Here is a 26480-nt window from a genome sequence, read left to right as displayed (position 1 = left end):
GGACTTTTGTTTCTTAGTTTTCTTTTCTTGTTTTTGGCTGTGTGCATCTGTAGTGCCATTAGGGTGGTGCGTTGTTGCAGAGGCTGGGTGTAATTGGTATCTTCTTGATATTAATATATTCCTTTTATCGAAAAGGAAAAAAAATCCAGGTCCAACTAGATGAAGAATTGGCATGAACCCAAAATCCAAACGCAATCTACTTAGCAGAATTCGTTACGGGCCAGAAGGCGTGCTACATCTCAAGTGGTACTAGGAGGAGACAATCCACCAAACAATCGCACGAGAAGCGGAGGCCAGTGGCGGTAGTACCTCATGGTTGTGGCCGGTCGCTGGTCGAAGATCCACCTGCGGACAAAGGAAACGCGAGAGGCGGCGGTGAGATCGGGAGGCGGTAGCACGGGAATGTTTGTTTCCTACTCAAACAGTTGACTGAGAAAAACACAACACCAAGAGCTTGAGAAGTTTGCTCATAACAGACTTGAGGGAGAGAGTTGCAGCTCCAGGAGCAGAATTTTTGGTAAAAATGACTACCTTTACGAGTAAATTGTTAAAAAGGACCACCTCTAAGTGAAATTGACAAAAAGGACCACCTACGCCATGGTAGAAAGCTCCCCCAAGCGACATGTGGCACCTGTCGCCACACACGTGTTGTTTGGGGGAGCTTGCCGCCACAGGCGCCTGTGGCAGCAGGTGCCACGTGTCGCTTGGGGAGCTTGCTGCGATGGTGCAGGTGGTATTTTTTGTCAATTTCACTTGGAGGTGGTCCTTTCTAACAATTCAATCGTGGAGGTAATCTTTTTTACCAAATATTCCCAACAGAAGGTAATATTACTAATATGTTTGGTAGATGGCTTAATGGAGTCGGAAAAAATGATAAACATAAAATCCAAATTGGAGTTTCAGCCCTGTGTTGGGCGATTTGGAGAAGTAGAAATGATATTATTTTTAACAAATAATCTGGAACCAATTTTTTGCATGTTATCCGGCGAGCTGCTCATTCGATTCAACAATGGGTATTCCTTCTCCCGTTGGACCAACGGGAGGATATGGTTACTGGATACAACCGGATGCTAGTGATTGCTCAGAACTTCTTTTTCCAGACTACTGGGTGGCGACATCTTAATAGATTAGCAAATGCGTAGAGGGCCTATGTGCCGTATTTTCTATTGACTGATTCATGTAGCCACTTTAGCTAATCTGTGATTGTAATAAGGGTTGTTGGATTCTTGGTACTTTGGATACTTTCGTTAATAAAGCAAGCCGTGCATCAATTGATGCAGAGGCTGGGACGATGCTCCTCTAAAAAAAATTCCCAGTAGCAGGATCCAATGTCAACCCGAATTCAAGCATACACACGTCTCACAAAGACAAGATAGCAGGATCCAATGTCAACCCGAATTCAAGCATACTCACGTCTCTCACAAAGACAAGATGCCAGCACATCTCGTGTGTTCAATCGGACTCGGCAATGGATGCGGCAACAATATGCAGATATGCTTCGGTAGGACTCTGCATCTGGACATCTTTGAGGACCCACTCACTATCAATACTTGAGGGGTGAAAATCAGTGAATATCCTGATGATTCTGACTAGAGAGATCGGCCCATTTCTCCTTTTCTCATGACAACGTTGGCAAAAAAACGAAACTGCCACTTGTTGGCACAAAAATCTTGTTGCATGCAAAGTTGGCTCGGATGACCTGTCAAATTTGCAGAGTCACGCATATTTTGCATGCATGCGTCCGTCATGTGGAGATTCATGGTGCCTGATAGCGCGAACGAAATGCATGCATGCTCGCCATAATACACTCATGAGTCATGCATGTTCCCTCCACCGTTGAGATTTCAAAAAACAATGACTACATGCATGATTATAGAATGATAAACATTTTGGTTCGTATCTATATATACAAGTTTTACTATGATTGGCGATTTTAGGAACCATCCAACCAGTTTAATCCAACGGTGGAAGAATTAGTAGTACTGGAAAGTACACAGAAATAATTACTGGAAAGTACTGAAAAGTACTGAATTATTTTATTTGCTAAAAGGGTAAATATGTCATTTGCGTCCATTGCCCCCACCTGTCTGCATCTCTCCCCAATCAGTTAGTATTTTTCTTTTGATGTTACTCTCTCCCTCAGATCCGACACCGACTCTCGGGTCTGCCAAGTCGCCGGCCATGGAAGCGCTGTTGCGGATGCGGGCCACACCGTCCTCCTCCTCAGTGGTAAAGGGAGGTGGTTGTGGGGCTGGGAGGCCGGGAGGGGAGCAGCCACTCGGGCGAGATAGTTTCCGAAAGCAGGAACAACCCGCCAAGGTAACCCGAGCACTGACGTTCCGGATCTGGGCCGCTTGTCTTCTCCGGCGGGAGCGGCAGCTCGAGGGGCGGTGACCGAGGCGGGAGCACCACGACGAGCTCGCTGTTCGCCAATGAGCTCCTGGCGGGCAACATCTGCCCGTCCGGCCACCACGTCGCGGCGGCTGCCGCGCCAAGGCGGCGCGCCTGGTCGTGCTCTTCGTCGGCTTTCTGGCCCAGCTCACCCTGCTGCCTCGCCGCCGCGTGAAAGGGTATCGTGGCGCCGATCTTTACAACGAGGAGCCCGTGCACAAGGAGCTGCACGAGCTTTGCATCACCGTCAGGAGGGCTCTCTCAGGGGCATCATCTTCTGTATGCACGCCGACGGCCGACCTGCTCAGGAACCCTGGTAACATGTGCAACCCAGAAGGGCGCTGCAAGAACCACACGATTCAGTCGAGTTGCCCGTAGAAGAGAAATTGGCATGCCTTTGGTAGATTTTGCCTTGCTGCTAAGTGGAGGTGCTTCATTTGGATCAGTTGGAACGAGCTGATGCTGCTACACGACGGTAGACAGATGGGAGCTTAGAAATAACTTCAACCAATGGTCTGTTCAACATCCCAGATGCAAACATGTGCCCAGTCCAATCCCTTCTGATGCTATGAATTTGGTGCTGTTGAGGGAAAAACACCGTGCTTCTAGACCAACAACAATGAACAATAGAAGCAATTGATATGCATCCACATTATCTACCTAGTGATCACTGTTATTTAATGTCCTTTCAGTATTTGCTGCAACTGATTTTCTATGTTTTCTTGCAATATCTTGACTGTCCATTTAATGGGAAGAACATATCAGGATGCTGCAGCAGCTGTATGCATTTGGTAGATCTTGCAGGAAGTGAGAGGGTTGACAAGTCAGAAGCCACGGGGGCAGATTGAAGGAGGCTCAGCATATTAACAAGTCACTTTCTTGCCTAGGAGATGTCATCACTGCCTTAGCTTAGAGCATCTTCAACAGATGCGCTATATAGGCCATATCTGACGCGTCGGCTACGGCGGGCGGCACGCTCGTCCAAGCGCGAAAAATTCCCCGCGCTGAAACTTCCTCTTCCGCGTCGCCGCCCGAGCGCCCAATCTGTCGTCTCCGCGCGCCGCCGGCGATCCCGACGATGGACGACCCCTCCCTACTATGTCCCACCCTCCGCCGCCGCCACTTCCGCCGCGCCACCGCCAAACCCTAGCGGCGGCGCCGACGGCGGCAACCCAACGGCTGCTGCGCGCGCGCTCTTCGTCCCGCCGCGCGGGGCACTGCACGCAGGCGCTGCCGCCGCGCAGATGGTACATCATTTGTTTCATGAATTATGTGTGATTATTTGATCTTTGTGATTGCAAAATAGTCTAGAAAACTGTTTTCCGCGCCCGCGCGCGCTGTATTTTGCCGCGCCCGGCGGAGGACGATTTTTTCCGCCCGCGCACGCGCTGCATATTAGCGCGTCCGGCAGGGGAAAAAAAACGGCCCAGCGCGCGCTAGCTGTTTACCACGCGCAGAATCTGAGGTTTAGCGCGCCGCGATTTAGCATGCGCTTGTAGCTATGGATACTAATACTTCTGATCAGCTAATTGATCGGTCAATCTTGATGTATATTAGCTTATGCAAGTATGTTGCACATATTAGCATCATAGTGTAAATTCATGCAATAATAACACTGGTAATGGCTCGAGTCTTTTTGTTGGAGTATAATCAAGTGAGTATACTAATAGTACTGAGATGTCTCGCTGATCCGGCCGTGGATGGCTATCAATGTCCTGATTACAGTATTCTTGCCATAATATATTGTAATACAGATACAGTAATGCAGCATGAAAAAATATCTGTCAAATAAAGTGTTCTCAAATTTGGCACAAGAAACACGGTAGGGAGCAACCACGGACCCAAATGAAATCATTTTTGTTGTAATATCATTAAATTTCACATCTCAAGCTCTCATGCCAGTATGTTAGTGCAATTTAACATTGTAAGCTAGATTCAGTAAAGCACCACAATTACTCAGCATGTAAAAAGGTTTTGCATTCAGGGTCTATCACGAAGTGAACAAACGAACAAGAATACACGAATACAATGTTCCAAATAATTGAAGCAGTGCCAGGTAAGCATTACAAGGACGGATTACTTCGATCTGGAAGCATATAGCTATAGGCTAATAGATATGTAGCTTATCTCACACAAGACTACAAGTGTGAAATGTCCTGTTTAAGCTAAAGATACTCCCTTTGCTAGATTGTGTTACTTCAAGACAACTGGATGGATTACTTTGATCAGGGACCTGTGGATGTGCGGGATCACACCTCCACCAGCAATGGTACCCTTGATGAGGGTATCCAGCTCTTCATCTCCACGGATGGCCAGCTGAAGATGGCGAGGGGTGATACGCTCCACCTTCAGATCCTTACTGGCGTTCCTAGCCAGCTCCAGGACCTCAGCAGTAGTGTACTCCGGGATAGCAGCAGAGTAGACCGCTGCAGTAGCAGCACACGGCCATATGCCTGAGTCCTATCCTTCAGCTGAAAATGGATACAGCCAACAGGGCACTGTAATATAGCATAGCAAAATAGTTAGTACATGGATGGTATCTCACAATTCTGAGAAACATGCTGGCAGTGGCAAAGTAATAAATAAAAACTGGCAGTTTGCAAACAGTCAAGACACAACAGTTCAGAAACGTTTAATAACGCAATTTAGCATCATAACCTTGACAACATATATTGGATATGTGTTTTGATTGTAATTGGGATAATATTCCTTACATGTGCACACCCGTGGAAGCTTCTATACTATAATATCCCTTCCAGTCTGAAGAGAAAATGCGCCTCCTGCTTGCCAAGAACTCCAAGCAGCTGAAGTTTTTGGATCAAAAGGGTGTTGAAGCTCACAAGATCGATGAGACTTAAAATTTGGTCACGAAGTTTGTCGACAAAAATAGGAATAGTTGTGAGTTATTGCTAAGGTTTCAAAAAGATAGGCATAGTAAGGGATGAAGAACTGTGTCCACAAATGAAGGACTTAATCCAAGAGTTATTGCTATGGTTCTGCATTTATATCTCATGATTTTATTATAACTCCACTGCTCATGTATTGGAAAAAGGCTTGTTGAATGATCAAGATCCTTATATGCTTTAATCATATAGATGAATAAACATTCCTGAATACTCTAAGTTTCATTCTTAGTAATATTAAATTGCATATCCCCTGAAAACTATATTGCATCAAAAGACCGATGACACCGCTCTTTGCAAGTTTGTCAATGTGGCAAGAAAAACTAGAGTGCTTCCAGATACAGTGAAGCAATATCGCAGGCCAAAATTTTGGATTCAGTTATCTCAGGCGTAACTAGCCAGATTTAGCAATGGGGCTTTAAGTATACTACTTAGAAGATCCGTGTGATTCAGTGGTCTATATGATCTAGTTTACACTCATATACAGACTCAAGCAGGCGATACTCCAACTTTCTGAAGCTATTCAACATAAGGATATTAGAAATAATTTGTTTGAGGCTCAGGTACTACAGACAAACACGGGTACACTAGTGTATACGAGCCTTAAACAGTTCAAGCACGGGTACTACAGCCGAACAAATTTTCACGAAAAATAGAATCAATGGCATTAATCATACCAGAAGTTGAGCGGCCGAGTCAGGCGAGGTGCAGAAATGTGCGTCCGGCGAGCGTCGGCGGCTGCTCTCCGAACTTCCACCTCCAACGGTGTCGGCGTTGTCCCCGCAGAGCCGCCCAGACAGCATCTACACCTACACCAGCACCGACGAACCCATTGATGTTGCCATCGCGGTCCACGGGGTCGCGCGCCCGTGAGAAAATAGCTGCAGAAGGGAAGGTACTGAAGACGGAATTGGGAAGCTCCTGCGTCGCCGTAGGGGCTCGGCGGCGGCCAGGATTTGTCGCCGTCGTGACGCGGGAGGCAGAGGTTGGGGAACCGCCGGGATTGAGATCGAGGAGCTCGTGATGCGGTCGTGCGAGGTGGGACTGTTGCCTGCGAGCTTACCATAATACCCCTAGGACGTTAATTTTGAAATGCATAATTAACTGGCCTAATCGGACGGACAGAATTAATTACAGCGGTAGTACTGGGTAGCACTGGGTAGTACTGGCCAATCACCGTAACACAGCTCATATATATATGCTCCATCGCAAAGAGTCTTCCTTCCTCCTGGAAAGTATTAAGTTGGATGGATGCATGTAGTTCTAGACTAGTAGCTATTCTACTAATTAACACTACAATTTTATGAGATGTTGAAGTGAAACAAATATGCCAGGTGTTTGCCCGTACGAGGAGTGAGTTTAGCTTCCTTGATCCCATGTCACATGTTCATGCCGTTTCTTGTTTACCAACAGTTGTCTCGTAAATAACTTAGAACATGTTCCAAGGAGCCCCATGGGATAGTAGTTGAAGGTCTTCTTTGCCCAAAAGAGGCAAGCCACGGCGATGCGGATGATGGCAGTGGCATAGAGGGCACGAAGGCAGACAATTGGGTCCTGGAACCACCAGCCAGGTGGAATGGGACCTGCACAGGCTTTGAAGTAACCCAGTGCAATCGCAATCTTGTTGGATCCAAGTCTTTTGCTGGAGATTATGATCCTCAAGACAACGAACATGCCCTGGCCACTAGGAACTTCATCTAAGGTGCTTCGCTGTCTGGCGGCCTAGGCTCCGGCACACGGCCACGGTGATCGCTCCCAGGGACGTGTACAATGTGTGCTCTACTGAAGATGAAAGAAGCCATGCAGGCACTCCTCGATAAACGGGCCTCTACAAGACGCAAAAGATGCAATAAATGTGTTAGTGTGGCTTTTGTTTGCAGTAGAATAAAGCAGCTATGCAAACAGAGTTTGGCTAACTGTTTGGCTCTAGTGGTTAGGTTCCTTGTGGTGGAACCAGCACACCCAAGTTCAAGTCCTAGATTTGGTATAGGTGTTTGCATTTACCTGAATTTATTCCAGGATTTATCCGGCGCTATGCTTTCAGTGGTAGGTGACGTGTTTGTCAACAGCGAGACGCCAGTGGTGACTTTGTCAACCTCAAGATATGTCGGTTCAGTCCCTCGGAGGTGCTCATAGGGGTAGGATGTGCGTGCGTGCGTTCATATGGGTGTTTGTATGTGCGTTTTTTGTGAGCATCTGCGCTGTACTGTTTTCTCAAAAAAAAAAGAATAAAGCAGCTATGCTGCTCTGTTTAATGCTTGTGTTCTCGCCAGTTATTGTAGCGTTTCGTAATGTCTATTTAACTGACGGAGGTGTCACTGTTACGATCAGAAGTGTGCACTGCGATCGAGTCAGCTTCTACCTAGGCGTAAGTTAAGGAGGAACACGCCGTGATCTGAACCTGCGATGGCAAGCTCGATGTGGATCATGGTGGGTTTTTGGGGACGTTGGTTGTGTCTTTTTCTCCGGACAACAGAGTAAAAGAAAGAAAGAAAGAAGCATTAGGGTTCTAGATCTTTGAGGCGTGTGTTCAGCGGCGGTGATCAGCCATGGCTGAGAGGACGCCGGCGAGCGCAAGTGGCGGCGGAGGTGCACGGTACCAGACGTCGGCTAGGAGGGCGGGCATAGAGTATGGGACGGTCACGGTTCGTGCCCCGATGAGGGCAACCAACGTCCCCGTTCAGTACCCAGTGCACCTCCGCCGCCAAGATGGCCCTTCGGCGTATGGTCCGCTGTCGAGGGCGACAGTTATGTGTTACGTTATTTAGACAATTTTACTTGGTGCATCAATTATGTACAATTTCCGAGCAAGGTTTGATTATGGAAATTTAATATGACAGGCTCTGTTCGACCTCTCCAACGACTACGGTCTGTCCGATCTGGCTCCGCTGCCGGTTACTGTGCTAGGAACGATCGACCTCCCAAGTAAGCTTGATCGATTGTGTTGTAGGTGTTGCTGGCGTTGTGTTCGCCGTAGGTATTAATTGGCAGCGACTGATCTACACTATGGCCGTGTATTAGGTGTGTTTGATCGGAAGATTAGATTCTTGTTTATACTCTTGTTTTGAACGTAAGATTATGTTCTTGTCAGAATCTTGTTATTGCACACAGCCACGAACACGAATTTTCCTTCTCATTCCAAAGCAACGTACAGCAAACACAAACCAGATGAAGAAGCAACAGCATTAGGGTACACAACATAGACAATCAATATATTGGTAACAGGTTCTTTTCATCATGTTCACCACGACACAGAAACATTAACAAAAACCACGGCATTTCTAAGCCCAAACACGTACGGCAAGGAAACTACGGTAGCTAGTGTTGATGATATAGATGGCAGATGCACTGGGCTTAGAACACCCGGGCCGGCTTCCCCATGGTGCTCTTGATGTACAGGCACCTCACCTGCAACACAAAAGCAACAACCAAAATTTTTAATCAGTCTTGGCCTAACAACTCTTCTGCCTGAGCATTTCAATGGATGCGGATCAACAAGATGAAAGAGAAACCCAGGGAATGACGCTGAACAGGGAGACTCACGTTCTGCCAGTTCTTCTTGAGCAGGGACACCAAGAAGTTGACACTCATCTGGATGTTCTGCTGGATCTGCTTCTCCTCCATCGACAGGTTGCCCACCGCCACACCCATGCACAGCACCTTCTTCAGCTGGAACTTGATGGTGGCCTTCGTCTCGTTCACCTTGGCTTCCAGAGACTCTGAGTGAGAAACCAGGGTAGGGAACTTGCCTGTAATGCCATCAACAATCAGTATGCAGGATCAAAGTTTACAACAAGGATAAATCATGCAGTATGCACAAGTTCTAGCCATGCAGTGCAGAGTGCAATATAATTAATAAATTTATCAGAGATAGCCGTGTGCATAGAGTACTAAACGAAAATATGGATTCCAGTGAAGCTGAAATGGGCTGTGTGCATGGTCTCGTCAAATACAAACCTGACAGACAACACTTTTCATGGATATTGGGAATGAAAATTAATATAAACAAACTGCATGCTTACAAGGTTCAGCCGGCAGGTGATTGTTAACGGAAACAATAGATGCGCCGCTATATTAAGTAATTAAGAGACATAAGGCACACATCTAATCTGCATGAAGTCGTGAACAAAGGAAGGCTATTCCAAGTTCTAATATGCCATCAAAACACAATGAACAATATACAGGATCGGAGTTCAGAACAAGTATAGTCCAGGGATATGCTATTGACAACAGGAGATGCCACGAACTCTGGTCAGACAGGCATAGATTGTGATGCAATGCAGCTAAGCTCTACAAATTCAGAACAATGATAATGTGATGCAAAGAACTCACATCATACATGCATAGATTGTGATGCAAGGCAAGCTAAGCTCCACAAATTCAGAACAAGGAAAGTGAAGGCACATGGTATGCACAACAAGGAGAAGATACGAAGTCTCATCATGCAGGCACAGATTGTGATATGATGCAGCTAAGCTGTACAAAATAACAACACGGTAATTTCTTTACAAAAACTATGGATCGAGATGCATACAAAATGGGGCTTTGTGCACTATCTCACATACAAATCCACCTGGCAAAATAGAATGTCCACCCATAAAAGGATAACAGGGAATAAACTGCAAGTAACACAACAAGTGGCTACGCTAGAAGACAACTTGGTGATCATAATAAACCCATCACTATCGATTGAGGTGCAAAACCTATCCATTGAGGTGCATATGAAATGGGGCTTTGTGCACTATCTCGTCACATATAAATCCACCTGACACAATAGAGTGTCCACCCATATAAGGATAAGAGGAACTAAAATGCAAGTAACACAACATGTGGTTATGCTAGCAGATAACTTGGTGATAACAATAAACCCATCACTACGACAATTAATAGGTCCAAGACAGAAAATATATGTCGCACAGTCAAAACCAAAGAAAGGTCGTTCTAAGTTGTAGCCACAAGTATTAAATCAATCAGCTGAGAAACAAGCAACGAATAGATGACAGATCAGATAACTTGCCTGCCTTGTTGAGACCGGGACCAAGGAGACGGGGAATCTGCTTGATAATAGCCTCCGAGGCCAAGAAAGCATGATACTTCTTGGCGAGCCTCTTGACAAGCTTCTTGTTCTTGTTCATCTTCTTAAGAGCTTCAACATCCATGGAATCAAGACCAATCTTCTCAGCCTGCAATCAGAAGGGAAAAACAAACAAGTGAGCCAGCTACCATTTTAAAACATCTACAGTCCACAAATGCAAATAACATTCATATGGCGTGTGTGTGTAACAAAGTTGTTTGTAATATTAGCTAGATGCAAATATCATAGTAAAAGAAGGTTCTAGGACAGCTTCGACATTCTCATGGCACGATGCAAAAATCTTTTTAACATCACCATCTATGTTTACATGAAAAGAAGAATTTACTTGACATTAGCTCCAGATTTTAACGACAGAGATTTCTCATCACCACGGCGCGATAGCATTAATAACATCACAATGCGTGTTCCACGAAAACGGTTCCATACCTCTCCCACATGCTGCGCGTCACCAAGCATGCAGACCCTCATCTTGGGGCGCGGGACGTGGGGCAGCTTGACGGAGCCGCTGAAACGCTTGTCCTTTTGCGGGTCGTAGTTCTTGAGGCCAATCTGGAGCTCAATGGTCTCGGTGAACTTCCTGTTCTTCTCCTTGGCGTCGGTGACGACCTGGGTGATGGCCTCCTTGAGGGCCTCGGTCGACAGCTTACTGCAAAGCAGAGCGTAAAAAGTCAAAAGGGTAGCATTCGAACTGCAACTAGCCAACTGCAGGACTACTCCCTAGCAAACGAGTTGGAAAAGATATATTTTATGTCATCAACAGGTAACAACAGATAGTAGAGGAACAGTCTCCACGGCACCACGGTAAAATACAAACTCTAGCACAAATCATGTACGTCCAAGGTAAATCATACGAAGGAACTTGTATGGAACCAATCCCCGCATATGAGTTACCGGCTCATAATTTTGCACCACGTAGTTGCACAAAGTGAACTGAATGCTTATCGAGAAACGAGTTAGCCACATGTCAAAGTAAAGCATAGTACTAATAAGCCGATGGCAGGGGAATACTACTGTGTCTAATGCATAGCACTAGCAGTATGTACAAATCATATCTGAAATCGTGTAAATCCAGGGTAATTAGGCGAAGAAGTGATATGACGACGCATGTTTAGCAGAATTCAGTATGGCCCGAAGGGGCGCTATGTCTGCATCCGGTCAAGTAAGAACCGGCGGATCTGCAGATACTAGCGGTACTACGAGGAGACAATCCGGCAAACAATCGCACGAGAAGCGGGGAGCAGTGGCGGTAGTACCTCATGTTTGCGGACGGTCGCTGGTCGACGATCCACCTGCAGACAACGGAAACGCGAGAGGCGGCGGTGAGATCGGGAGGCGGGAAGCGAAATCGACGGGAGTTCCGATGGATTCAGTCGACGGGAAGGAAGGGGAGCACAAGTACGTACCTGGTCTGGTCTAGGGTTTGGAATGGAGGGCGAGGGCGGCGGCGGCGAGGAGTGGCTCTCTGGAAAGCCTTTAGCTTCACTCGGGCGCTCGGGCTCCGCGGGTTTCTCTCAGCCGTTGGATTCCGTGTATGGAAGGGATTGCGGCCGTTGGATCGTCAACCGGGCCATCCATGGGATGGGCTGAAAAGGCCGTCCGAATGTACAGCGCTGGACTCTTTGTCGGCCCCAAGTAATAGATTGGCAAACAGCGAGAAACAATTCGGAACATGGTTCAGAAGTTTCAAACTACGGGATGTATGTATGTATGTATGTATGTATGTATGTATGTGTCAAATTCTGTATATACTTTTTGAGTTATAAAATGCTGTTCAAAAAGAAATTGTAATTCTACTTCATGCCCTTTTCCAGTTCCTCTTCATCCATTTGACGCAACACCCACAAGCAGTCTCCGTCTCAGCTATGACGAACAACCACGAGCAGCAAAGATGACCATTTTGACGCAACAGCTACATCACCCAAACCATAGACACACAACAAATCCACTTCACGGCACAAACATGTTGACATTCATCTGGGACTGGGACTTTGTAATACGCTAATCCATCTTACTCCGGTTGTAGCATAAAGACATGGTTTAAAACAAACTGGGTCACCACTAAAAACGCTCATGTACAACACATACTAGGTACTCTCTACTGATGCCAAAGTTCCAAACTTAAAACAACACAAATTCACGACTAGAAACTCTTCATCGTCATCATCTGCAGCTCTCTCCACAGACCCTGAGAGCAGGCAATCAGGGCTGAACCCTTCCGTCTGAAGCTGGGCCGCAATCAGGGCAACTTCAGCCGAGCCAGAGGAGAACAAGTGCCAAGTCTGGTAATCCCAATGGGGCACCTGCATGTAGCAGTTCATCACCCTCAGTTCGGTGAAAAAAAAAAGTTAAAGAAGCAGAGTGCATGTACATGTACAGGGAATTGGACTAACCCAGGTCTTGGTTGTCTATCCACATACTGGATGCCCCGATTCTCTTTTCTTGTTGACCGAACGGTGCCCCTTATCTTCCAAGGAGCCATAGGCAACATTTGCCCCATTCTCTTTTCTTGTTGGCCGAACGGTGCCCCTCGTGTTCCAAGGAGCCATAGGTAACATGTGCCCCTTCTCTTCTCTTGTTCACCGAACGGTGACCCTCATATTCCAAGGAGCCATAGGTAACATGTGCCCCTCTTGCATCTCACATCTTGGTATGCAAGGAGCCACAGCACCGAGAAGAAAGACAGACAAGGACTGCTCTGCCCTCCACTTCTCAGCATCTTCTATGCTAGGACTTGAGAGGTCCAAGCAACGGTCTGCAGTTTACGTCACGGACAATGGAGTTAGGTGCCCCCTCCCAACATCACGAAGTGCAGGGAGGAACCACACCGAGAATCGCACGAGCATGAAATGATCAAGCAGATGACTGGCCCAGCCCTGCGACTCTCGGTTATTTCATGCCTGCTCCTGCCAGCCAGAGATGAGAATGATGCCTCATCCAATTTGATTTGCATGTTCAGTGTGTGCTGGCAGGAGCAGGCATGCCCAGGCCCCTCACCGGGGCCGGGCTAGGCGTAGACTAGCTTCAGCTTGCTGTTGTTGGTGAGTCTGTACATCAAGAGCATGCTATGGGTCAGGCCACAAAGTAACCAACTTGACAACTGAATCATAAAAAAAGGCTATGGCTTTACAAGAAGTTTCATTCTCTGAATTTCCACTTTTCAACTTGAAGGATACAACCATCATATAGTGTATACAGAATAGGTAATTTGTTATGTTTTCAACTATAGAAGCTAATTGTCAAAAGGTAACTATAAACCACCAAAAACAGAAGCTTGGCAAAATATTTGTAGGCAGAATTCATACAATATGACAGTAAGGTTACAGAAAATCGTATTATTTACTTCTGGAACCTACATCTATCAACAATACTCTGGACATCAGCTCAGTAAGAATGATAGGACAAATCATACAGATTTTAAGTGTGCATGCAGACCTGTGCAAATGGTCGCATGGAATCCTGTGGATGTACAAATGAGACTCCTGGGCGTGAAGGCATGGCATATTGCTGGGAAGCATGCATGAAAACAGAAGACCTGACAGGAGCACCAGGTTGACCAGGACTGTAGGGTGGCATGACACCATCTGCAGGCCTGTAGCCAATTGCATTAGGTGATTGGGCCGGCGACCAGGGCCCAGGCATGTGCTGAGCCATTGGATGAGGCTGCTCAACAGCAACAGGAGACATTTGTGGTGACCCAAGCTGGGGGAACTCAGTGTTGTAGGTAACAGCAGGAGCATACAGAGGTTGAATGGTATAGGCGCCTCCATTAAATCCAAAACCAGGATCAAATCTTTGCATGTACCTGAAATGGTATCTCAACGGTGAGTGAACTTGTAACAAATTCCATATCAAAAGGGTGTGCATGTCCTATATTTATTGAAGTGAGAATATAATTACAAAATGAAGACATGACAGCCATTGTTTACATGTTTTACATGCATCCCCTCTATCTTTCTGCAAATCGAAGTGCATAACCTATCAATCTAATTGAACAGATCATATCAATAACCAAAACACATAAGACAGATCAATAGAATTTAGCTACGTACTTTAATAGTTTCTGGATAAAACTTTGCAGAGGAAGTATTTAAGAAAAAAATAAACAGCAGCAGAGCAAGATCATAAAATATGGGACTACAACCACATTACAGGGAAACCAAGCATAGATAGCAACAAACAAAAACCATGTCGTGTGTGGCAAACCTGTCATAGCTTCTGTCATAATCAGGATCCTTGCGTTCTGAGTCCCGGTCGCGAAATATTGCCACCCTATTATTGCCTTGCCTGCCTCTACTGAGTGGAGGCTCCTTGTCAATCCTGCTTCTATTTGATCTGCTGCTAGATGATGTACTAGTCAAACTCCTTTCAAGGGTAGGTTCAGACACTTGAGCGTAGCGGGTGTTTGAGTTGAGCTCCAAGGAAGTGGACCTATGTAGGGTATTGGGCAAGATGACTTCCTCAACCGGTCTTCCATCAGGCGCATCACTGCCACCGCTAGTGGTGCTAAATATGCGAGCACGTGCCTTGTTGTACTCCTCTTTCCTCTCTTCAACACTCTTCTGAAGGTTGCCTTTGGACAAGTTAGCACCTGCACCTGCACCCCCATGGTGGTTCTTCTGGGGCCTTTGCTTGATAGCTACTTTGGCAGCCACAGCGCTGGTATCTTCCTGAGGCAGGTTCACTGGAATGTCAGCTAGGCGGATCGTGGGCAAGCGGCATTCAGCCGACGTCTTGCGGAGGATGATCCGGGAGCTGGTCCCGTCGGGCAAGCTGGGATCTGGCATGGCGATCGACTGCAGGAAGTAGTGCTGCGCCAGACGGTGGGCGGCGAGGCGCAGGTAGGACGTCGGCAGGCCCTGGAACTCGAACTGCGCCTGCCTTGGGTCGTGGATGAACTTGAGGATGTCTTGCTCCATGCGTAGCACTGCAATGGGACGAGAGTGGGGTGAGACACACGCAGGCATTCATTCAAACTGCCACACGATTTGGTAACAGCATGCAGGTCAACTTATATACTGGGAAGCAACGTTGGCACAGGCCATGATGCTGTGCCCGGTTTCGTTGCAGAAACAGACCCAGCAAGCTACTGAGCCAGACCAGAGGCAAGCCGAGCAGAAGTAAGCACCGTGAATCTTAGCAATAGCTAAAGGGAGGCCGCTCATGGCCTGCGGACGAGCGGTTCAACCGACAAAGCGAATTTCGCACAATTTCCGAAGGAGGATTTCCGACTGCCCTAGCACGATTCGACCGCGAAGCTGGATACTAGCTCGCTAGCTACTCGCACCCAACATAAAAAAAAAAAACTAGGGACTATGCTGGCGTATGCAGTGTTCGTGTGGGATTTTACCTGAGAGCCTCTCGCGGGGCTTCTCGAGCGCCTCCCGGAGGAACTGGTCGACCTGCGCGACGAGATCGTCGGCGCTGGCGGGGGTCTGCGTGGCCGTCAACGGTGGCGTGTCGTGGTCGTCGCCTTCGTCGGCGAGGTCCGGCGAGGAGGCGACGCGTCGCGCGGAGGTGGAGGAGGAGGAGGAGGAGGAGAGGAGCAGGCGGCTCATGGCCCCGTCGAGGTCGGCCGTCTCCCACGACTCGGGCGCGGCCGCGGCGTCCTCCGCCGCCTCCATGTGGCCCCGATCTGCTGGCGCGCGCGCGCGCGCGGCTAGCTAGGAGGCTGCTGGGCGGGGAGAAGGAGCGGCCATGGGAGGAGGGCGAGGAGATCTGGGGGGGCGAGCTAGCTAGGGTTTGGTTGTCTGGTTGGGATTGCAGAGAGAGGGGTCGCGCGCGGGGTAGATAGGGCGAGGTGGGAGGGGAATCTGCCTGCCTTTTGCCTTGCCTAGTAAAGACGACGCGTGCGGGGAGAGTTACGTGGCTGCCCCTGTGCGTGTGGCTTTCACCCGGGGTGTTTCCGGTATTTTACAAGACGGCGACGGAGGGTCCGGCTCGAGTCCGGTCGGGTCGGGTCGCGGTTGGTGTGCGTGCCGCTGCCGTACGTACGCGGTGTAACGTTACGCGCTCGATTCTTACGCGCCAAATATTCTTCACCCCCTCCTCCGTCTTCCTGCCTTCAGCTATAGAAAACGTGTGGGTGGAGGGCAAGGCAAAGAACATCATGTGTTTTACTTCTTCGCCCTGCATGCCATGCCATGTCATGTCATTCTAGCTATATAGCTAATACAAAGAAATCTTTGGAACCGCGCGCTGCAAGCAACACGCACCGGATTCTTCACATTGCACCTAACGCTACTCCCACATCTACGTCCACGTATCTATACTGCTGTGTTCGTGGATTTGGTATACATCACTTTGCACTTTACATTTTTTGCTTTCATAATTGCAAGCTACGAGGATCATCACGGTCATTATTTAGTAGCCAGTAATTAATCAATCACACTGTCACCCATCTTTTAGCTAGCGTGGAAAGCCCTCAGCAAAAGGAAACCCATTGTATATTTTCAATCAATCTTCTTCTGTAAACTTTGAAAGCTACACCCATGGAAGAAAATTCACAACACCATCTCTCCCGAGCAAAATATCAGGACGCAATTCATGCACTCATTAATCTCTCAGTTGTATGTGGAGGTTCCTAAGGGTGTAAATTGTCCTACCTGGCGGGGCGGCAAGCGTATGATCGGGAGAAAGTTGAGGTTGCCCTCTACTCATGGAGCGCTGGCACAGACAGTGAGACACTTGTCAAGTGAAGATGGCGAGATGCGGATTGTGCTCTTCAATGAGGATGTCTGCGTCCACTCCCTCATGTGTGCTCCATGTCGGCCAAACCTTCGGCATCAAGTCCTTCAATGGACGTTGCCGACTACCGCGTTGTCGACAGGGACACCACCCAAGGACCGCAAACACAAGCGGGGGAGTGGGGGATTCGATGGGATGAAGTACGTTCTGGTAAACGACTGCGTGTCGAGGGACCTAGGAAGGCGCCGATGGCCTAAATGGGTCATCGTGCTCAATGTGTGTTGCCTCCTCATTACGTCCATCAAGATCGGTATGTTTTCATATTTCCCCTAACCCTAGCTACTCTACTACTGCGAGAGAGATTGGATAATGGTGGCTTAGAAAAAATTAACACTTTTTCAAAAACCTTTTACAAGTTCTACCCATACGTGTTCTGATCGTCCCGTAGTGTTGAATGCACTGTTGAATGCACTGCATGTAACCAGGAAGTCTTGCACACCGTCCACATTCTTTGGACTAGCATCCTCCTCCACGAACCACTCCAGAAAGGGCTCAACACATCCTTGAGCAACATAATTTACTTTAACCTTGTGAAGTAGCTAAAAAAATTCTAAACCCAACATGCAGGTGATGGAAAACATCGCTTTTTGTAATGGTTGTTTCTTAGCTGAAAATAATAGTGTAGCTCACTGCTAGGTTTTGGTTCAAGAGCATCCAACGCTGACGCTATGTGTGATTCATGATTGAGCGCTTTATCAGTTCATCTCTCCAATTTGTTATCTCCCATCAAGGCTTTTCAATGATGTCAATCTCCTAATCATGAATTTTGGAGTGCAACGTTTTTTCTTCTTCAGTCTCGAGGAGCTTACTTTTTGGAAAAATAATATATTTTGAAGTTTCACAAAAACCCTATTACTGGAATAAGACTGGGCAGCCGGTTGCTCCTTTAGCAGATCCTCACGTAGAAAGACCTTAAACTTGTTCATCTAATGAGGAGGATACAGTTTTTTCCTTAGCAGAAGAATATTGCACAAGCTTTTTTTGGGGGGCAAACACAGGTTTTTATTACTTTAAAATATTCTGGAAAATACCAGCAATGTCTTGCAGATTCATAAGCTAAATATAGTGCCCAAGAATAGGACACACGTTCTTTTATAAACTTGCCAAGCTTTATTGACCAGTAATAAATGTTTTCATGAATTGTATTGTAGTGGGCTTTTCTCTTGCTTTTTTTTTTTTGAACACAAGTAGGGCCTCCAAGGCCCCTGACCGCTCTTATATTAGGATAAGGATAGTACACTTTACATAAAGACCCAAGGGAATCAGGAAATTACAAATTGGTATCCAGGCTGATGTTTCTGGAGTTGCAATCGGGAGAGCTTATCAGCAACGGTGTTTCTTCGGAAGCTACGCCGCCCATGGTGGTGGTAGAAGGGCGGCCTTCTCTGAAGGCTACGCCGCCCTCTGCTGTGGTCGATTGGCGGTCTTCCGCCCCCGTTGCCTCTTCTGGTCGAATGGCGACCCTTTGATTTCCTCCCGGCCAGTGAGCCTGAAGGGAGGCAGTGCCTCTTCATCGCGACGTCCAAGGTTCTCCTTGGAAGCTTCATCGCCCCAAGTGACATTGTTCCCGGTGGCGGTGAGGTGCCAGTGAGGAAGAAGCTGTGGGCCCGATTGCTTTCTCCATTAGGTGTTCGGGGTCCTCTTTGCAAAAGGCAGGAACCAATTTGTAATTTCTCTTGCTTTTGTAACCGTACGCCTTCTATGGGCTTTAGTCGTACTCACGGACGCAGACTGGTAGTATCCTTCTTCTTCCCTAAAAAAAAAGGGTATCCTTTCTGTCAAAAAAAAAAAAGTTATCCTTCTTCCCTGTGTTCCCTCGAGATCCGCCGCATCGAGCATGAGCCCGGCCAGCCTCCCTGCGGCGGCGCCGCCGCTGGAAGACGACGACCTCCTCTCCGAGATTCTCCTCCGCCTTCCGCCGGAGCCCTCCTCCCTTCCCCGCGCCCGCGCCGTCTCCAGGCGCTGGCGCAGCCTCGCCGCCGACCCCCGCTTCTGCGCCCGCTTCCGCGAACACCACCGCCGCAACCCTCCCCTCCTCGGCTGCTTCGCCGTGGAACATTTTCACTCCATCAGCCACCAGCCTATCCTCAGGGAAGCCCGATTCTGCCCCGTCCTGGAGGCCCCCAATCGAGTCCCGGAAGGTCGCATCACCTTCCCGATCGCCTGTGACTACTTGATGATCCTCGGATGCCGCCACGGCCTCGTGCTCACCTTCCACAGATGGCGGGAACAGCCCATCGTCTGGGATCCGCTCACCGGCGACCAGCACCGCGTGGACACCCCGCCGGGGTTCGACCGCAAGTACCCGATTACCGGGGCGGTGCTGCGTGCTGCTGCCGGAGACGACTTCCAGGTGGTCTTGATAGGGCGCTGTGTCAGTCAACAAGCACGGGCGATCGCCTCCGTTTATTCCTCCAAGACCGGTGCATGGGGCAAACTCGTCTCGACACCACTTCCGGTTGATGATCGTTATGGCGATTCCGTGCTTTCCCCAGGATTTTTCATGCCTGCTGTAATGGTTGGGAATTCCCTTTACTGGTTCTTTGTGGGGGGTCAGAACCCGGCCGTAATCGTCGAGTTTGATCTGGATAGCTGGAGCCTAGCTTTGATACCTACGCCGGTGGAGAAATTCTATTCTGCCTGGCGCCCTACCCATATTTGGGTCGTACCGGCGCAAGGTGGTGGCCTTGGTTTCCTCGTCTTGTCAGAATTCAGCGCCCAATTCTGGAAGAGAAAGAAAGATTGCGATGGTGCTGCTTCATGGGTGCTGGGAAGAACCATTGCACTGGATAAGCTACTTCCCATTAATTTAGGGAAGGAGATAGAGCACCTATGGATCATCGGACTCGTCGAGGACAATAATACGGTCTTACTGAAGAGCTCTGTCGGCGTTTTCACGCTCCATCTCGAGTCATTGGAGTCCAAGAAGATTTTCGAATCCAACTATCAATCACCTTGCTCTTTTCCATTTGAAGGTGTCTATACTGCAGGTAATACCAAAACCAAGTTATCTAATATTCTCGTGTTATTATTGCTGCATTATATAGTTCAAGTCAGAGGTAGCAAACATTTTAGCTATGGCTCGTTCCTAAAATCAAACTGAATGGTTGATTTAAAAATACTTTCGAGGGAGGTTTCAAATCAAATTCTTTGTATATCAATGGAATTACAATTTATTGTCGCGTGTGTTTCGACTTATTCAAGAATTGTGCAATGTAGTTAGTATTAGTGCATAACTGCAGCTCAGATGTTTCACGATGAGAGTGAGATACTCGGTAACATCCTAGAAAATTGAGGTGGAGAATACTATACCCTTTTTGATCTGCATTCGATCATGCATCATCAGCATCATCTTAAGTTGCATCTACGTTTGCCATGATACGTTCTGCATATGTGTGTGCCTTGTTAATTTCTTATGGAGGATTATACATTGCGGGGGGGGGGGGGTTGCCAGACCTTTTCTCTCAAAAACTGCCAATGCAAATCCTGGACAGTACTCTTTCTTAACTATTTTTGATATATCAAAACTTGTTCATTTGAGTTACAATTTCATCCATAGCTTCCACACATTCCCAGGTAGGTTCCATACTTTTTGTGGAATTTTCTTCCACCAAAACTGGTACTTCTAGTTCAAAGCTATATGTTGCCTATCTATGCAACAAACCTATCTCACAAATTTGTTTTGATCTAAAAATCACTGTGACAGGTAAAGTCAGGTTATGTGTAAGCTTTGGTAATTATATTATTCATAAATTTGATTTGGTTAACGCTTAAGCGATGAAAACTGTGTCCAGTCTGTTACTAGAAAATGCACTTTTCATTTTATTTCCCTGGGAAATCCTTTTTGCTACTACCAGATGGGATCCACTATCAGAGGGTGTGACTGCCCCAGGCTTCCTTCTTTATCCCCTTCTCCCTCGACCTGCAACACAGGGACCTCCGTCCTCTTCCTTTCTTCTTACCAGTCAACATCACCTCGTCATTTTACACCTGGTTCAGCAGGGCACCTGTCTTTGCTGCCTCCCGCCGCGGCGGTCGGCTGGGCTTTGTCGTTGCCCTGGGGTTCTGCTCGCTCACTCTTGGTCCGACGGCTCTGGCCGAGTCGTCTGCTCCTCCTCCAGTCGCTGTTTCACCTCATCACTGTAGTCACGATTACATCGCTGAGTTGCCGGCTGCAGCACTGACCCCTCACGGTGTCCCACGCCTATCTAGTGGCATCTCTACGTACTCACCTTGGACTGGTCTGGTGACCATTTTCTTCCAGCTCTAATGTTTGGCATACTGCCACTCAGTGCGAGGCAACTTGCTGAAACAGAGTAGCAATAGGAAGAGATATGTGCCACTTGAGAGGTTTAAAGAAAGAAAAAGGGGGGGGGGGGGGGGGGGGTTTGCTTTATTGCTTAGCTTGTGCGTTCTATGATCTGGACTTAGTGAAATTGGATAGCTAAGTAAGTTTTGGTTGTGTTCTGCACTTGCTCCCAGTCCTGCCTCGTATGCTACTATACTTCCACATCTGCATTAACTTGTACCTGAGTTGATGAACTTAACAACAAGTTGTATTGGTGTATAATCTGGTTTAAAATAAATTGTTTATTTGTTTAGCCTGTGTCCTCTGTGATCTGGATCATTAGGGAGACTAGGAAGCTAATTAGGAAATGACTGAATTCTGCGTTGCTTCATGTGAGTATATCATGTACTTTCATTGTGCCTGAACTGATATTGTGTTGGTGTATCAACCCTGTATAAATTTGGATAGGCCATAGGAGCTTCTGTTTCGGTTGTTTTTGTTGTGCAACTCGTCGATGTATTGGTCTTCCGCGTGTATTCCTTATGTAGTATACGAGGACTCATGAAATTTACATGTAGGTGATGTATTTACCCAAAACATACCGTACCACCGATCAACTAAATGAATCTTTTCCTTTCTCTGATATTTAAGTTGCAACCAGAAGCATGTTAGCTATCCCAATGTTGCACGAAAACTAAATTACTTTTCTGAAATTGCAGCTAGGTATTTATATAAATATCTCATTAATGCCCTTTTGTATTGTTGGTTGTTCTCTTTTTCCCAGTAAAGTAAGAAATGTAGTTGCTGTAGGCATCTCTGCTGTAGTTTAGACTCTCTGGAATACTAGAAATGCAGTATGTTTTGAACATGTTTATCCCAGTAATCCGGTGGTGGTAGTACATAAAGTAGCGGGTTTAATTAACAAGTGGACTCGTTTGCAGAGAACAAACGCGCGGCCGGCGCAGCGTGGCGCGGCTGCTGGTAAAGGTGGTATCTGAGATCTTCAACAGGAGCAAGGGTTGGGCTCCTTTGTCACATCGGATTGGGGTCGGCTAAAAAAAGGTCCAAAGAGAGCAAAAGGAGCAGAAAAAAAAGTGGAGGAAATTTTTTAAGAGATGTTCCAAAAGGAAAGACATTGTTCTGTGATAAAGTTTGTTTCAGATTCAAATCCTTGTTGTACTGTAAAGGCTTTCTGAGTTTATCGAAATTTACTTAGAGAGATACATGTATGATGTCTGGTTCTATTTAGTCAAACTTTAGGAGTTTGGAGGAAAGGTGTGGGATGAAGTTGTAATGGGCGCAAGTGATACTTGGTTTCGTTTTTAATGAAATCGGGAGCGGGAGCTCCTCAATTCAAAAAAAATAAATGCCCTTTTGTATCTATTTGATTTTGTTCCATGGAATATGTTGGTTCATTAACTTGTTATTCTTGTAGACAAGGGCATTGATGGTGGACACGATGGACCTGAACTTCTGCAAAACGTATAATATGATTTGTCCACATTGACATGGTGTCATGATATATTGATTCAGCAGGTAACTAACTGCAAGTGGTAGCAGAACTAAACGTCTTCACTTTCCTTGGTGGGTATTTTTTTGTTTTAGTTTGCTGGTTACTTTTTTTCCAACCGGGCTTCATACTCCTTTCCATTGCATAAACGGAAATAGCCAGTTCATTACAACAAAAGTAAATGAAAGTGGGATAGGAGAAAGAGAAGCCGATTGGGGCAGCAGGAAACCCACTGAGCTGCATTCTCTATTGAATACCCACTATGGGATGAAAATCTTCTACCACCGTCAACAAGTTCACGAGTGTAAGGAAATTACTTTTACAAGCCATCAACATAGAACCACCTAGCAAAACTATTCTCTGATACCAAAAGTATTGCACCCAGAAACAACACAGAAACTCAAACTTCAGAGCTCACAGTACCAGCATAGATCACCAGTGCGCCATTCCTGGCCTCTGCAGTCGCACCGGACTTGATGTTGTCTCCATCATCTTTGTCGCACCAAGCTGTAGCAGCTCCCTGTCCTTTTCCTTGTGCAAACCTTCCCAGTACATTATCAGCGATGAAGAAAGAAAAGCAATCTCACGGGGGGTTCTCAGCTTCTGAAACGTAACTTTGTTTCTCGTTTTCCAAATGTCCCAACAAACAACAGATTTGACAACCATAAACAGATTTCCACAAACAAGGAAGGTATGAAACCAAGCCAAAGCTTGCCCTAAATTGTTACAACACCGATTTGTACCCAAAATCTTACCAATCATTCCCCAGACACATTTAGCAACAGAGCACTGAAAAAAAAAAAGATGATTAGCAGTCTCCTCTTGTCTAAAAATAGAACAAATAGGAGAACCTGGCCATTTTCTTTTCTTCATATTATCCCTAGTAAGGACAACATCCTGGAATAACTGCCACATGAATTTTTTAATCTTGAGAGGAAGCTTAGTCGACCAAATCCATTTATAGAGCACCAGAAATGTTTCTCTCCAAATACTGATACATAAATTTTGTTGATAATTTTCCACTCTTCTTGAAGGACCAAGAAATAGAAATTCGCTGTTCAGATAAATGAACATTCCTAACAACAATTATCTACTGATAACAAATAATTATTTCCATAATGTTGAAGCTAAGTTTACTGGCTTTTGCACAACTGAAAATTGAAAATCTGTTTGACTGATGGCATTGGTTGCTCCTCAGGTATCAAGAGTTAGGTTCTGGCTGTTGAGGTGCAGAAATGGATTATTTACTTTACGTAGGATCTTCCATTCTATATGCGGTGCATGGGTCCTGTGATGTGTCTCCATAAGACGCGCTCCTCTATGTGCCATGCCCTGGTCCAATGTGATGCGAGCTTTTAGGGATTATTCTTCTAAGTTGAGAACTTTTGTCTGTTAAGTGGTTCCTGTAGGCATTATTCCAACTGTTATCAAGAGAAATTAAATTGCTTCTGATAATACCATACTGTTGGCCATGTCAGTTAACCCCGCGCCGCATTTCTTTTATGCCTTCCAAGCAGGCACCCTATTTCATTTTTGTGTGTGTTGAATTTGTATTCCACACATACGTTGCAGCTGGGACGCTTGAATTTGCATCTACTGAGTAGCTACGTTGCTGCCGTGACAGTTTTTCTTCTTCGAGTTATATTAGTGGTCTTTCCATTAAACAAACGTTGCTGATTAACTTTTTGGAAGTTTAGCTGAAGCTGAACCTTTTAGTGAGCGCAGGACGTGCTGGCCTTTGGGTATGTGGGCAAACCCCGTTGACCCTGGTGATCAACGCCGTAAGTAAAGTTTGTCATGTAAGTTTTGTTACTTCATAGTATATAGTACAGTATCGCACTATGTATGTTCAAAATGAGGGCCTGGACCAATTAATAGGTCAAGCACAAGCCGGATCCAGGATGAAATGCTAGATATCAAGGATTTTTTAAGGAAAATAGATAGCAAGTTGACATGCTATATCTCCTAAGAGCATCTCCAACAGAGGCTGTAAACTGGGCGCGCGCTAAAAAAACTATCAATATATAGCAAACGCGTTTTTGCGTCCTCCAGCTGACGCTGCAAAATAGATCGCGCTTTAAATATTTTAGTCCGCGCGGTAGTTTGCACTATTCAAAGCGGTATATTTGATGCGTTGACTGGCGCGCTGTAAACTGGCTTCTCCCCGCGGGAAGAAAACAGACACTGAAAGCCAAGCCGATGCGCCATGGCCTGCCCCGCCCGGCCTCCCCCATGGCCGACGCGCCCGACCTTCCCCATCTCCCGCCGCGCCAGGGCCACCGCGCCATGGCAGCCCCGCCCGACCTCCCCCCATCTCCCGCTCCACCATCTCCCGCCGCACCCGACCTCCCCCCATATCCCGTCCCGCTCGACTTCCCCCATGCCCCGCCGCTCCAGGGCCTCCGCGCCACGGCCGTCGCGCCATGGCCGCCGCGCCAGGGCCGTCCCGCCCGACTTCCCCCATGTCCCGCCGCCCCAGGGCCTCCGCGCCAGGCTGTCGCGCCATGGCCGCCGCGCCAGGGCCGTCCCGCCCGACTTCCTCCATGTCCCACCGCGCCATGGCCACGGGCTGCAGCTGTTCTTCACGCGGGGACACCACGGGCTGCACCTGGAGAGCCACAGGATGAACACGGGGACGAGCTGCTTCTGCTAGCCAGAGTTCCAACGCCTCGCCGGAGCAAGCTCGTCGGAGCTGCCTCGCCGGAGTTGATTTTTAGTTGATTTAGTTCATTTATTTGATTTTTTAGATTTATTTGTGGCATGTTTGATCTTGTTTGTTGTATGTATGCAGAAGAAACAAGTTTGTGGAACTCTATTTTACAGCCTCTGGTGAAGGGCTGGTTTTTGGCTTGTTCGTTGCGCTGTAAAATAGAGCCTCCGGCGAAGCTCGTGTCGGCCGCTGGAAACGACTTTTACAGCGCTAAATTTTAGAGCTTCTGTTGGAGATGCTCTAAAGTTAAATCAAGTCTAAACTGATGGAGAAAAGACATGCAAGCAACTAGTATCATCAATTTCAGTGGGCACCCGCTTTCATGTGAAATGATCCTCTTAACGCAGAAGTTGTCGAACACTTTGATGGCCTTTGACCCGTGGATAAAAAGTTGGAACTAAGGATGACAATTTTCTCTACAAAGCCGATATTATCCGCATGCGCAGGGTGTGGACATATTTTTATATCCATGAGTAATATCGAAGGAGAACATAGGGTATGGACTTACCTTTATATACATAAGTAATAGCCCCTCTTTGCCTTGCCATACCGTAGTGCATAAAAGATTTTAAAAGATCAATGGATGTCAACTTTGACCAAGCTTTTCGATAAAAATATCTACTTCTACCAAATCAAATGTATACCATATGAAAATATACGTCGTGAGGAATCTAATGTTATTGATTTGGTATTCTAGATGTTGAGTTTTTTACATACTTAGTCAAACTTCACATTGTTTGACTTTAAAAAAGATTATACGCGCTACATTTCGGCAAGGAGGGAGTATCGGAGGAGAACACACACAATTGGGAAGGAAGTTTCGTTCTAGGGGCGGGGGA

The 26480-nt window shown here is 46.9% G+C and overlaps 4 protein-coding genes across 7 annotated transcripts; 1 reads left to right on the top strand and 3 right to left on the bottom strand.

The window, feature by feature from the left end:
- Positions 1-4355: 4355 nt before the first annotated feature.
- Positions 4356-6425, bottom strand: LOC124652230. Of its 4 annotated transcripts, none has more exons than XR_006987644.1 (3): positions 5972-6425; positions 5106-5244; positions 4356-4889 (listed from the first exon to the last, which is right to left on the bottom strand). XR_006987644.1 is itself a non-coding variant. In XM_047191254.1 (3 exons), the coding sequence occupies exons 1-3, from the start codon at positions 6358-6360 to the stop codon at positions 4859-4861; spliced, it is 483 nt and encodes a 160-aa protein (XP_047047210.1). In that variant the 5' UTR covers positions 6361-6425; the 3' UTR covers positions 4356-4858. The 4 variants fall into 4 exon arrangements, 1 of the variants encoding a protein (XP_047047210.1); XM_047191254.1 differs by having other exon boundaries at positions 4356-4862; positions 5106-5195; XR_006987642.1 differs by having other exon boundaries at positions 5106-6425.
- A 2054-nt stretch (positions 6426-8479) lies between these two features.
- LOC124652229 (60S ribosomal protein L10a) lies at positions 8480-11817 on the bottom strand. Its single transcript, XM_047191253.1, has 6 exons — positions 11793-11817; positions 11643-11678; positions 10816-11035; positions 10312-10477; positions 8838-9043; positions 8480-8702 (listed from the first exon to the last, which is right to left on the bottom strand). The coding sequence occupies exons 2-6, from the start codon at positions 11645-11647 to the stop codon at positions 8649-8651; spliced, it is 651 nt and encodes a 216-aa protein (XP_047047209.1). The 5' UTR covers positions 11648-11678; positions 11793-11817; the 3' UTR covers positions 8480-8648.
- A 766-nt stretch (positions 11818-12583) lies between these two features.
- On the bottom strand, positions 12584-16025 carry LOC124652228 (R3H domain-containing protein 2-like). The gene is made up of 5 exons (XM_047191252.1): positions 15737-16025; positions 14593-15313; positions 13822-14191; positions 12780-13433; positions 12584-12689 (listed from the first exon to the last, which is right to left on the bottom strand). Exons 1-4 carry the CDS (start codon positions 16008-16010, stop codon positions 13380-13382), a joined length of 1419 nt encoding a protein of 472 aa, XP_047047208.1. The 5' UTR covers positions 16011-16025; the 3' UTR covers positions 12584-12689; positions 12780-13379.
- A 2945-nt stretch (positions 16026-18970) lies between these two features.
- LOC124657636 lies at positions 18971-22787 on the top strand. Its single transcript, XM_047196155.1, has 2 exons — positions 18971-20123; positions 22363-22787. Exons 1-2 carry the CDS (start codon positions 18971-18973, stop codon positions 22404-22406), a joined length of 1197 nt encoding a protein of 398 aa, XP_047052111.1. The 3' UTR covers positions 22407-22787.
- The last annotated feature ends 3693 nt before the right edge of the window (positions 22788-26480 follow it).

The sequence above is a fragment of the Lolium rigidum genome, chromosome 5, assembly GCF_022539505.1.
Source record: "Lolium rigidum isolate FL_2022 chromosome 5, APGP_CSIRO_Lrig_0.1, whole genome shotgun sequence".
NCBI lineage: Eukaryota > Viridiplantae > Streptophyta > Magnoliopsida > Poales > Poaceae > Lolium > Lolium rigidum.
This window is presented reverse-complemented; position numbering and strand designations above follow the sequence as displayed.